Raw genomic sequence first — 13,990 nt, forward strand, 5'->3', positions numbered from 1 at the left:
GCAAAATTTGTTTGTTTGTTTGTTTAGTAGTAGTAGTAGTAGTAGTAGTAGTGGCCATGATAAAAGAAATCATGGGCGCACATTTTCGAGCAGGATTCGAACCTACGACTTCCTGATCTCCGGACAGGCGTCATCTTCACTAGACCACCGAGCTTCCCCCCCGACAGCAAGTGGTAGTTCTAATCCTTATATTATGCAGCGGGTAGTGCTTATTTATGTCGATGTGATGTAGGGCAGTTTGTCAATCCGTTGCAATAAAAACATTTCTACTACACATTTTTTTTTAAATTTGAATAAAGATAGCAAATACTGGGGAAACAAGAAAATATGAAATTGCTGATGTCTGATTTTTTGTTAATAAGATGGCGTTCAGATTTGATATTTCACAACGCTGTATTTCAGCATACCAACGTGTTTTGAGAATGACTAGGTCTTTCAAGCAAGATCATAGTTTTGAATTATATTGGTTGCCATACTTCATCAGTAGCAAACATTTTTGTATTGTTACATAATTCTGACTTAGGTTCTACTATGGGTCCAACTACTCAAAGCTCACACAGTCAGGGTAAGTAAGATTTGTGATTTCACGACTGAAAAAAAATATCCAAAAGCTCACTTGTTCAATTAGATATCTGAAGCATTTTGTTTTGTTCACATGATATAGTGTGTACAAATGGACAGTGATACATTTCTCTTATAGCATGACATTATACTAACATAGTCTGTCAAACTTTGTTCACGTCTTACAGAATTATGTTAAAGGGTTTTCAATATTGAACTGGACACACATCTCCTCTAAATTCCATCACATGAATGAAATATATATGTGACCCTGCATGAGAAAATTAACAAGTAATCGCCGGACACGGATTTTAGTTAAGGCAGATTCGTATGATGTATAACCCAATTCAGATGGACTCCTAAACCTATCTAATCAATGGAACGAGAGCACACACTCTGGAAAAGTGTTTACTGAGAAAAGAGGCTCCGAAGTAGTGGGTCCATTCAAGCGCTTTTTTAATCCTACTGTGCTACGTGTGCAATGAATGGAACAAAAGCAGGATGTAAGACGCCTTTAGCAAAGACAATGAAGATATATTGTGATTTAGCTGAAATCAAGCATGCTCTATCAACACATTCTATCCATTTCCAATACCTACTTTCAAACACCAGTATCATCTTTTCAAAAGTAATTACAGTTGAAAATGGAGAGTATCTAAAAGATTTTTAAGGAACTTAAAGGGGCTTCACAGACACATGTAAACACTTTATTCTGCAAAAAGCGCTCTAGAAAAACTGCTAAAAACACAATTTTCCGTTCGCTTTATGACCCCAAACTTAGACTAAGGTAGAAGAAGATTTTGTTCTTTAAGATTATATGGCAAACTCAAGATCTACTCTGTAGACCCTTTTCACCTGTTTTGAGTCATGCAGACTTCTTATGCCAAAGAATGGGAGAGAATATTACATGTTCTGTTTTTAAAAGGACCATTTTCTCATTGATAAACTATATTTGTGTTATTTTAATGACACTGTTTTCATTTCAGAGTTTTAAATCATTTTCAAAGCATTTGCTTGTCTTCTCTGATCTGTTTCCTTTCTCATATTCTCTTTTCATTAGAAAGGGGTTTTTCAGATTACTTTGCGAGGATGTAGACAGTTGCATGATTATGTTTTAAATTGTGCTTCAATCCTTTCTTTTGAACAGTGAACTTGGAATCAGATGGTGCTGTTGCCGCCATCACCTCTCCAAACTTCCCGCTAGACTATCCCGACAACACTAACGTGTCGTGGAGTGTCACGGTTCCGTCGGGATGTCAGCTACTTGTCCACTTTGTAACTTTCGACACTGCATTTAGAGACTGGCTTCACATTGGCGACGGCCATTCCTATTTTGGACCAGTCAAGCCCTTTGACTTCGACGTTAACTCTGAACACACGTTGATTCGATTCGTTTCTAATGACAGATCCACAAGGACTGGATTCAATATAACAGTGCAAGCAGATTGCATGCAGGGTACGCACTTGATATATCATCAACATGAGGTCCAATTTTCTATGTAGGAATGTATTCTATTTTTCCTTTTTCTGCTTCGTGCATGAATATCGGTATGAACTAGAAGATAAGTGACTTGTAATATCGCATTTAGTATATCATGTGCAATTAAAAAATATAAGAAAATCCACCCGTATAGCCATTCTTCCGGGTACACATTCTGCCCATGATTAATGCTAACTTTCAAAGCAGTAGCGTCATCCTTTCAAATTGAAAGTGAAGAGTGTGCAAAGGATTTCAAGAAATGAAAGGCGGCCTCTATGATATACCTGATCCTTCTACTCTCCCCCCCCCCAGAAAGTGTTTTAGAAAAGCTGCTAAAAACACACTTTCCCATTCATGTTAAGATCCCAAACTGAAGAATAACGTAGAAGAAGGATAGTTCTTTCAGAAAATATGAAAAGTCAAGATTGACTTAGTTGAACCATTTCACCTTTTTTGAGTCCTCACGTAAAGTCAAGGGGTGCGACTTTATGTTATTGTTTTGTGATGTACGGTCACATTTTGTTAGGAATGTTAAATATGAGAAAATCATATTTTTTTAAAGTAGAAAAAAACAAACCCTATGCTTTCAAAAATCAACTCAACGTCCCTGCAAACCTTGTTTTGAAACATTTGTTGATTTTGAATATGAGGGTCATATTTTGTGTGATTATGTTTTATAGGACATTTTGTTGTTTAATCTGACTTGACACTTCAATGCCAAGAAGGTGAGTTTTGATTACAATCATTAGCGGTTGGTTGAAGAAAAAGGATGACATTCATCATTATGATGGACTCTTTAACAACATTTTTACCCGTAGTAAGTTTTTATAATGTTCAGTTGTTGCATATACTAAAACAGGTACATAAACCGAAAAGGAGACTCTCAGTGCTCTTGATTAGGCAAAAATTTGGGCTTAATTTACATGATGAATTAATTAGAATTTGAAATTGATAAACTGAAAAAAAAAAAACAATCTTAAGGTACACAGGCATGCTAGAGATCTCGGTTTTAGCAAAGCCAAAAAAGTCCGGTCAGATTATGGTTACGCGTTTGTAGCTATCTGAATGCATGTGTATCATCAAACGTGATCAGCAGAGCTTGCTCAGTCGTCGGATTGTGATGGCCTAACCGGAGTCTCATTTGATATGCAACTTGAATGTCAGCTGATTTATTTTGAATATGATTCAAGTTACGTAGCTATGAAAGATTTCGATTATTCTTCTCTTTCTTTTCCCTGGCATGTCATACTATTTTGACAAAGTTTCATTGTTATATTCTTTCTGTCTCATGACCACCATATCAACTCCCTGTAATGAAAAAAACAAAAACAAAAAACAAACGAACAACAACCTTTGGAAGAAACTTGATGCGAGCATAACCCCCCCCCCCCCCCACAAAAAAAAAAAAATGCAATTCAATCAGTCCAAAATACAAAAAATAAAGATGGACAAGTACTTTAATGACAAAATATCCAGAAAACTGTCAATGTCAAAATTTGGTAATGACTGAAGTTATGATTAGTGATTTTATGACACTATAATTATTTCATCACACCTTTATGCTTTTGAGTGTGGCCAAGTCTTCAAGCTTGGACGTGCTTGTGTTCTTTTCTTTTTTTATCTGTTTTACACACTGTAATCTCGTCAATAACAACCATTTGTATTATTTTAGGTTCAACTATGGGCCCAATGGTTCAAACAACTAAAAGCTCGCACAGTCATGGTAAGTTAAATTTTAAGATTTCATGACAGACAAAAAAAAAAAAAGAGTGAAAAAAAAAACGAAGACAAAACTGCTTCAAGTAGGGCCTACTTTAGTGAAAACGAGAACTTGATAAGAGATGAAAGCTCAATCCATCATTATTCAATAGCACATTACATTCAATATTTGAATAGATGATCAATAAGTTATCATAAAAGTTGCTGCAATGAAGCATTATGCTTAAAAAATCTACGAAGTTTTCGTCCAATTGGTTGACTACACAAAATTGGGTTACAGTTCCGTTATTCCGAAGGTTGCGAAAATGTGGTAAGGTTTGTTATTCCGAAGGTTCATTAATCAGAAAATGAAATAAGGTTCGTTATTCCGAAGGTTCGTTAATCCGAAAATGAAACATAGCTCGTTATACCGAAGGTTCGTTACGGACCCTATTTTATTTCAGATCAACGAACCTTCGGAATAACGAACCCTATTTTATTTTTGGATTAACGATCCTTCGGAATAACGAACCTTCGGAATAAAGCGACGAATGTTCCGATTACCGAACCCTTTTTCATTTTCGGAATAACGAACCTCTAGGTATAGGGAATTTGTGTGGTTCGGATTAATGAACCTTCGGAATAACGAACCTTCGGAATAACGAACAGCACCCCAAAATTATTCTGTTGTAGATAGTTGACACAACAACATCACAAGAAAAGCACAGTATATCATTGAATACAAATATGGGTGACTGAAGATGGGTAATGATAGTGACTGCCTGGTTATGCCAGTCTACCACAACAATGCAACTTAACATTTTGCATCACGTTGCTTTGTTCTAATAATATCTGTGTGTGTGCTTGTGTGCATGTGTGTGTGTGTGTGTGTGTATGTGTGCGTGTGTGTGTAGTGTGTGTGTGTTTGCAAAACGACCCAAATCTTGTATGATGTAATCTGTCGTAATTCCATAACAGAGTAGACAGAGAGCCTGTGATTTTTTTTCCTTTTTTACTATTCCTACAGAGTTATATTACAGGGCTTTTTGTTATGACCAGCATACGAATTTTCTCTGAATTCCATTTTGTAAAATCAATATATGTGACCCTGCATCACAAACAAACAAAAAGTCGCCAGACATGGATTTTTAGTTCAGGGCGGATTCTGAAAGAGCAGGCTCTAAGCTTTGAAATAATATGTAACTCAATTCAGATGGATTCCCCTATTAACCTATCTAAATATTGGATAGAATATTGGATACATTTAAAAAGCTTCTGAAATCATATGTGTTCGCATCTTGTTTTTGAATTTTCATTGAATTGCTCACCGGGTGCTATCTCTTTCTTCTTCTTCAACCTTTTTTATTCACAACTATTATTACAATGTATGTTATTGTCTTTATAATTATATCCCTCTGCGCCTCAGAATAGGCTACTAGATCGATGGCGCATTACAAATGCTGTACTTATCATTATTATTATAGAAAGCACACACTCTGGAAAAGTGTGAACTGAGGAAAGAGGTTTTAAAGTGCAGAATCTATTCAAGCGCTTAATCTTTACCAAGCTGTGCTATCTGTGCAATAAAAGGGACAAAACAGAAGATGTAAACCACCGGAACATCAACAATGATGGGATGATTAGATTAAGCTGAAATTAAGCATGCTCTTAGTACACACATTCTGAACATGATTAATGCCGGCTTTCAAAGCAGTAGCATTTACCTTTCAAAAGGTACAAGAGTTGAAAGTGAACAGTGTGCAAGGTATTTTCAAGAAATGAAAAGAGGCCTCTGAGACATACCTGATCATTCAATTGTCCCCCCAAAAGGTTTGTAGGAAATCTTGCTGAAAACACACTTTTCCATTCATGTTATGATCCCAAACTTAGGAATAATGAAGACGGAGGATAACTCTTTCAGAAGATATGAAAAACTCAAGATTGACTCGGATGACCTGTTTCACCTTTTTGAGTCCTCACGTGAAATCACGGGGTGCGACTTTTTGTTGGTTTTGTGATGCACAGTCACGTACATTATATACACATGGAATAACTTGGGAGATAAAGACTCAGCAACTGTTATTTACTAAATTTCATTTTCTTGGGTTAGTTTATGTACAATGTCATTATTTCCTAATGCCACTGAATGGGAGAGAACGTCACGTCTTCTGTCTTAAAATGTGTGTTTTTTTCTCTATCATGGACTACATTTATATACCTTTAGTATTATAATAGTAAAAATAATTTCATTGTTTTTTTGAAAGATAATCCTTAAATCGTTTACACTATCTTTTCTATTCGATTTTCATGTTGAATTTTAGACCTATATGCCTATTCAACATGGCAGAAGCAAGCTAGGTTCTTTTGACTACAACTCAATCTATGGTTTGTTACGTTACAATTAAAATGGTTTGTATTTTATTATTGTGTTTATCAATTATTATGATACCTTCATATCATTTGCGTGTCTTTTTTGATCTGTTCAGCTTCTGCCTCATTACAAGGATTCTAGAAATTACTTGCAGGGGATGAAAACGATTCTATATCTTTGTCTCGAATGTGCGAAAGTGATCATCTTGTGCTTCAATCCTTTCTTTGAAACAGTGAACTTGGAATCAGATGGTGCTGTTGCCGTAATCACCTCTCCGAACTTTCCGATGGACTATCCCGACAATGCTGACGTGTCGTGGAATGTCACGGTGCCATCAGGGTGTCAGCTGCACGTCCACTTTGTAACTTTCTACACTGGTATTTTGGACTGGCTCTACATTGGCGACGACCATTCTTATTTTGGTCCGCGCAGGCCCGATGACATCGACGTCAACTCCGAGCACACGTTGATTCGTTTCGTTTCTGATGACAGTATCGCTCGCATGGGATTCAATCTAACAGTAAAAGCAGATTGCATGCAGGGTAAGCTCAACATAATTATATCACCATCAGGTTTCAGACTATTAAACAATCATGAATAACACCTGCTTGACACGTATACTGAAAAGCAAATGACCTTAAACATTTACTAATGTTATGATGTTGGCACATTCTGCATAAGTTATTGAACTTGTGAATAAAAAAAAAGAACAAACTCCATCAGATATTCAATGATTTGGGTTACATGCACCATTTGTTGAAATATCAGATTGTACTAAACACAAATCTCAAATCTCCATGAAATCTCCATTTAATAAACAGGAAAATTATATAATATGCATTATACCAGAATATATTTTGTGATAATTTCAAACTCGTAAATTAACAAAATACATGTAATCACGAGTGACAACATATATATATCTTTAAGCAGTATATAGGCCTACATATACATAATACAAGGGAAAAAAAAAGAAAAGCAGGAAAAAAAAAAACCCGGAAACTACAACACGCCCAATCGTGGACACAACTTGAAGCTAATGCCTAAGAAGTCAAATGTAAATTGTCACTGAGAAGATAATAACAAAAGAGGAAGTACACTGTACTTACAAAAGAAAAAAAATGAAGTAAAATGACAAGTGCGCCCAATTGCTCATGAGCACGTCGTATCTTCGAAAAAGCAAGAGTACTCGTGATTTAGTGAATAGGAAAACAAAAACAAAAACAATCAAGGCGTAGACTTCACGTTTTGTAAATAAGATTGGTTTTTGTCTATGGAAATATTCACAACTAAAAATTTACAATAACAAGATCGATTTCTAGTAGCAATTTTAGATATGATAAGTCTTTTATAGTGGCTGCCTTGGCAATTGAATACATTTTTTATCTTGTAGGCTACACAATAAAGAGTCAAAGTGTTTCATTCAAGATTGTTTTCATAAAAAAGTAAGATTTCTTGGATTGTACTTTTTAAAGCAGAATGTCTCTGCTTTTTATATCCTTTGACCCAAGATTTTTTTTTAATCTTTTTTAATGTATTTTGCTTTGTAGTGCAAGCGACATGACAGTGTGTGTGCGTTATATCAAAATTTTGGTGTTTAATCTGTAGGTGCTGCAACGACACAGAAACCAGTGGTCACAAACACTGAAGGTAAGCATCAATGATGAACCATTTTGTCTATAAGAACTTCTAGGTATCCCTTTCTCAGCATAAGAATCCCTGTGGGAAAAATGTCCTGATAAAAGAAAACAATGTTCTTGAACTTGTCACGACCGAATGACACTGAGAATGATTGCACAGAAGAACCAATGAATTAATGTTCAGTCAATTTATTAACGGTAATATTGCAGCTTCAAATCACCACCAGTACAACCTAAAATATGATCACTTACATATGTTACAGTCGAGTAATGGTTTAATAATCACAGGTTCCATGTAATCCCCTGGAATGTCCAAAAGTATTATTAAAACTGAATTGATAACTGTGTTGATATTTTATATCTTTTGTACTTTTCATTATCAATTTGTCCATATGACTTTGTATCTTTTTTTTTATCAACATGAAGGACTGACATGAATTCCAAAGTCTGAAGACAATGAATAGTAACAATTTAGAAAAATAAAAAAAGGAGGTGAAATGGCAATATTTTCCTGATTGCTACACCAAGTTTTAATTGTAATAATTTGTTTATTTGTGTGTTGTTGTTTTTTTTTTTTTTGTCTGAGGTAAATTTTTCAGTATAATATTATTTTATTGTATTTTTGTTTTGCTGTTCGTGACATTTTATCTGTACATAATGTGAGCAAGGCCCCGTGGTAGATCATCTGTTAACCAACTGAAAGAATTATCCTGGTAAAAGAAAATTTTAAATGAATGATAGATAAAATTATGTTCGATGCACAGAAGAATGATACTCAAAGCATAGATGAATTATCATTGTTTTTAAACTGCCCTGTTATTTTGTGTGTGTGACTATTTCAATACTTCCCCTTAATGACACTACCAATTTATATTTTTATTACCTGCTAAATCATGTGCAACGTCAATGAATGTTCTACTTTGTGTAACAATGCCCTCAGAACTTTGATGTTTAATTTTCTCTTAAGGACTCTGCATTTATTTATTTTTTTTTGAAATACCATTTGTAGAATTATACATTATCATAACATCATGACTCTCCACTGAGAATTGAGAAACTACTTGGTGATATTTCTGGGGTTTTGCGTTTCGAGGGCCACAAATAGCAATGGATAGTGTGTGTAAGTTATTGCGCATATATTTTGTTATTTATTTTTTAGGTGCTGGTACAACAGTGGTTCCAAACGAAGAAGGTATGTGAGCATGATGAAACGTTATCTTTAAAAACTACCAATTCTCCCTGATTCAGCAGGAACAGATCATTATGAATTGTAAAACGATAGAAATGATCCGTCATTTTGGAGATGATACCTTTGGCAACATTGATGGCTGTAATAGGCCCTACATGGGAATCTAATATTTGGTATTTCACTGATTTCAATGAGTAGTTATTTGTTTTGATAGATACTTTATTTTCTGCAAATCAGTATATACATAAATCACATAATCATGAACATGGGAAACATACAAAGTATATTTGAAACAGAGTCGTTTGACTTGCATAAGCAACGATATGAAAGGAAATTAATGATATAATATTACAGTATATGTCTATGCAGCAGGGATTACAATAACAATATCATATTTAAGAAGCGATAATGCAGAGGGCCGCCATTGTAAGCATTGCTTGAAAAGATGGCCGGCCCGAGGAAAAGGTAGGGACGTATTAGATTCGTAACAATACAAATTCTGCTGCGAAGATAGCAGGGGAAAATAAACTCTGATGTGTGATGGTGGTGAATGTGCGTGCATGTGCTTGAAAGTGCACATGGGCAGATAGGCTGGAATCTAGAATAATAAAATTGGTTTGCTGGAAGAGGGAACGGCATACGATGTTGCTATCGGGAGACCAACATGAGTCATATAAATCATTCGTGCTTAATTCGTATTTGAAGTATACTGCAGTAAAATATACTTCTTTAAGTTTGCTTTGAATGAAAACAAGGAGGTACACTGTTTCAACTCCTCAAGAAGAGTGTTCCATGTATCCAGACCGTGATGTCTAATCGACTTTTGAGCAAGTAAAAGCTTTGGATTACTTAAATGAAAAACATGGGAACGACGGGTAGGTTATGGTTGAATATGGTCATTGGTCACTAGGGCATTATGGAAAAATGGTAATAAATTTCGAATGTGTTTATACATAAATATGGCAGTTAGGTATAAATGTATATCATGGGCTTTTAGAGTTTTTAGGCGATATAATATGGGATCAGTGTGAGCCAAAAAAATTGAATGTGTGCATATACGAAGAGCCTTTTTCTGGAGAAGAAAAATTGTGTTCAATTTGGTTTTGCTACAGTTGCCCCATGTTATGGTAGAAATAAGGTGTTGTATAACATTAAAGTTTGATCATTAATTAAGTATTTTATTCTCCTTAAAACACCAGTTGCTTTAGATATTGCTGTTATAATATTCTGGACATGAGTATTCCAAGTTAGATTGCTATCTAGGGTCACTCCTAGGAACTTGGTTGAATGTTTCTCAGCAATGTTTATATCATCAATAGAAATACTTTGAGGAAGGGTGGGTTGGGATTGAAGCGTATGAAAATGTATAAAACATGTTTTATCAATATTCAATGAAAGCTGAGAAAGAAATTGACAAAGAAATTGTTAAAAATATTGGCAATTTGGTCCGGATTGGTAATAACATTATCAATATGAGTAATGTTCAGAGTTGGTTGAAAGTAATTAAACTGTTCCAAAACTTTGTGACCTTGAGAGAAAAAGTGGCATAATGATACATCGTTAATTAAAGCAACAAAGCTCATGTTGATATTCCTGCAGTATTATACATTATATCGTAGCATAGAAAAATCAATCATAAGACCTCAAACTTAGATGTACAGCGTGTTTACACAGGTGAGTCATTATAACGCCATGTAGTACTACACCTTAAAACTATCTAATGCCTGTGCCTGTGATAGTCTTTCTCTGTTTCTGATATGTGATACAAAATATCCCTCTGTTGAGTTCATACATACTTTTTGATACTGTAGTGTATATGTAAAATATTTCATTGTGATTGTATTTGTGCAAATTTTGTTGGTCAATCACTTTTCGAGAAAAATAAACTGCTTCCAGTTGATCTAGTAGCAAATGTTTTTATCTTCCCCGTGTTTGTTAGGAGGGTACTGTACTTAATACTGAGGGTCTTATAGTGTTCAATATGTGGTAATACATCACGTTACATCTATGTTATAGGGGAACCCCGTTATAATGAGCTGACTGCTTTAATAGGACAACAGAAATGTCCTCATTTTATTGGATAGGAATAAGAACAAAAGAACATAAAAGGAACTGGACCTGCGAACTTACATTGTTACATCAGAAATCTTGCTATATCCGACCTCATTATAACGAGGTTCCACTGTATTCACATGTTGCCTTTTAGGAGGCTCATTCACACTTGCTCAGGGCGACGAAATGGTCATCGCTTCCCCCAATTTCCCAGAGGCCTATATAAACTTAGCACTGCGGACTTGGCGGTTCAGTGTTGATGCAGGATGTACGGTGGAGATTGAATTCCAAGAGTTTGAAACTGAGAGTAACTTTGATACCGTCAATATTGGAAGAGGCTCTTCAGCGGTTGCTCAGGAAACGCTCTCCGGGTCACGTGACGGAGAGATCTTCCATGTTAATGATGAGTCCGCCTGGGTGAAATTTACATCCGATTCTTCAGTCACTATGGGTGGGTTTAAGGCCTTCGTCCGACCAGTGTGCATTCCGTGAGCTTCAAATGATCTGACTTGCTTCCATTAAAGTCACTCTCAGCAGTGCGTGAAATATATAACGAGCCGTGTCCTTTTTTTTTTCTTTTTTTTTTTGCATTGGCTATATTTACCACATGTCTGTGAAATCTGTTTTGCGCAGCATGATATTGTGTAACAGTGCTGAGGTATTTAAATAAACTGCTTTAAAAAAATAGGTATTTGCATAACATAATGCTATATACTAGAAACTTAACTAGAGAGAGTGTTTTATTGTTTTACGCAGATGGAATTCTTTTAGTTGCTTACAGTTACACGAAAAACATCCTTTTTATCTTAATATCTTTCGAAAAACAGGGCAAGATATTTGTGAAATTCTGTACTTGTAGGATATCACCTGTTTTCTATAGGAAATCACCTGTTTTCTATCACGTTATCAGTCTAAGTGTAAAATAGAGAATATTAGCGTGCACTGTAAAGGCACATGTTTGGAAAGCTCTTTTTTGTGGCTTTGTCTATCAAACAATGAATGCTCACGACTAATTGAATATGGGGCAGCTCATACAACATTCCAGTACATGCCAGATGGCAGAGTCAATGTATAGTAGAACATGGACGTTAATCTAGGGGGTAATGTGCATTTCATTTTGTTCAAAGGGATCACAATCTTTTGATACCTTGCTACATAAAAGAAGGATTATGCAGATTCCAGTTTATATATTTTGTTCATTGGGGGTACCCCAATCATGCCAATGTATTAGTGCCAATTATAGTTGATTACATGTTTTCACACAATGTTTTTTATGCCTCCGCCACGAAGTGGTGCCGGAGGCATTATGTTTTCGGGTTGTCCGTCCGTCCGTACGTCCGTACGTACGTCCGTCCGCATTCGTTAACGCGATAAACTCGAGTAATATTGACTGGAATTTTACCAAACTTGGTCCAAGTATAAAGTATGATGGGGCAATTACTTGATTAGATTTTGGGTGAAATCGGCCAAAGGTCAAAGATCAAGGTCAAATTATTAAATTGTATTTGTTTACGCGATAACTAAAGACTGGATTGAGCAAATTTCACCAAACTTTGTCCCAGGATGATGTATGATGGGGCAATTACTTGTTTAGTTTTTTAGTGACATTGGCAAGAGGTCAAGGTCAGAAGGTCAAGGTCAAATGCTAAAAATATTGCTATTTCCCCCATATCTATGCAATGCCCGAAGGTATTTTCTTGAAACTTAGTGTAGACATTTACTACTGCGTAAAGATTCTCCAGAGAGAGTTTTATGTCATAAGGTCAAAGGTGAAAAGGTCAAAAGTTAGGTGAAAATGTTACAATATCACTTTTCTCGCAAATGGTTCGATGTATTTTCATGGAACTTGGTACATACGCATGTACTGACTGGCAGGGATTATCTAGGGAATTTAGGGGTCATGGGTCAATAGTCAGGGGGTCAAAGGTCAAGGTTAACTCCTCAAAATTCTACTATTTCCCTCATATATTAGTATATGCAATGCTTGCATTATCAGTTTTAAAACTTAATACATACATGCATTACCTAATGGAGATTCTCTGGGAAATTTCCAGCCAGAAGGTCAAAGGTTGAGGGTCAAAGGTCAGATTTAAATGCAAAAAAAAAAAATCTATTTTGTACTGTAATCACACTCTTTCTTCATACCTTGAGAATTACTCAATGCATAAACTTATAAAAGGGTCGGTCAGAAGTCAAGTAAAAATCCTCAATTCCCCAAATATGTGAAACTGCACTCTTAGACAATTATAGCAAACCCAATGAAAGTGAACATTCAAGATATTTTTGACAAACCTGTCATTGCAATATTTTGACAGTTATGTGAGACTGTCATGACACATTGTGAAGACATTGTACTATACACATATTGGGAGAATCATGCATTATGGCGGAGGCATCAGTCGCCATAGCGACATTTCTGGTTTTTTTTTTTTTTTTTTTGCTTCTGTTTTGTCGTCATTTTGTATTTCATAAAAATGATGTTGTTCATGTGAATAATGCCCAAGGCTTTAATAAAATTGTTTTAGTTTTAATCTGACCATCCCTTTGTTAAATGTCATATATACTATTTACAGTTAATCGTTAATCAGTTTGTGTTGTCAGTATATTTTGAAAAAAAAATGAATGTGTCCTATCTTCCCATGGGGAACAGAAATCAAACGAAATACAAATCGTCAAAATAATCCAGTAATTCAACATGATGAATGGCAATTTGAACTGACAGTAAACTCCGTATGTTTCTTCTCTGCATACCAGATTTGATCATGTGAGAGACTTGCAGGAGCCACTTGCATTTAGTAGTTAGATTGTTTAGTATGCAAATATGTGCATGCATATCTTTTTTTTTCATTGATTACAGAAATAACAATTCTTGTAGTAGATTTGCGGTAGTATGCCTATTCGTGATCAAATTAAAAGATAGAAATATCTGAAATAATAACTTTCATGACCACTTTGTTACCCGGCGTGTGAATAAATATATGTCCTACTTTATATATATA

At 35.3% G+C, this 13,990-nt stretch overlaps 1 protein-coding gene across 1 annotated transcript in view; it reads left to right on the top strand.

Moving 5' to 3' along the window:
• The window catches only part of LOC140240510 (CUB and sushi domain-containing protein 1-like), an 82,953-nt gene extending 69,426 nt beyond the window's left edge, over nucleotides 1-13,527 (top strand). Inside the window, exons 28-34 of the mRNA XM_072320277.1 lie at nucleotides 524-565; nucleotides 1,709-2,017; nucleotides 3,714-3,764; nucleotides 6,344-6,652; nucleotides 7,719-7,760; nucleotides 8,910-8,942; nucleotides 11,146-13,527. Of these exons, the coding sequence (XP_072176378.1) occupies nucleotides 524-565; nucleotides 1,709-2,017; nucleotides 3,714-3,764; nucleotides 6,344-6,652; nucleotides 7,719-7,760; nucleotides 8,910-8,942; nucleotides 11,146-11,483 (1,124 nt within the window). The 3' untranslated portion in view covers nucleotides 11,484-13,527. The remainder of the gene's footprint in view (nucleotides 1-523; nucleotides 566-1,708; nucleotides 2,018-3,713; nucleotides 3,765-6,343; nucleotides 6,653-7,718; nucleotides 7,761-8,909; nucleotides 8,943-11,145) is intronic.
• Nucleotides 13,528-13,990: the final 463 nt, after the last annotated feature.

This window comes from Diadema setosum, chromosome 17 (genome assembly GCF_964275005.1).
Source record: "Diadema setosum chromosome 17, eeDiaSeto1, whole genome shotgun sequence".
Lineage (NCBI taxonomy): Eukaryota > Metazoa > Echinodermata > Echinoidea > Diadematoida > Diadematidae > Diadema > Diadema setosum.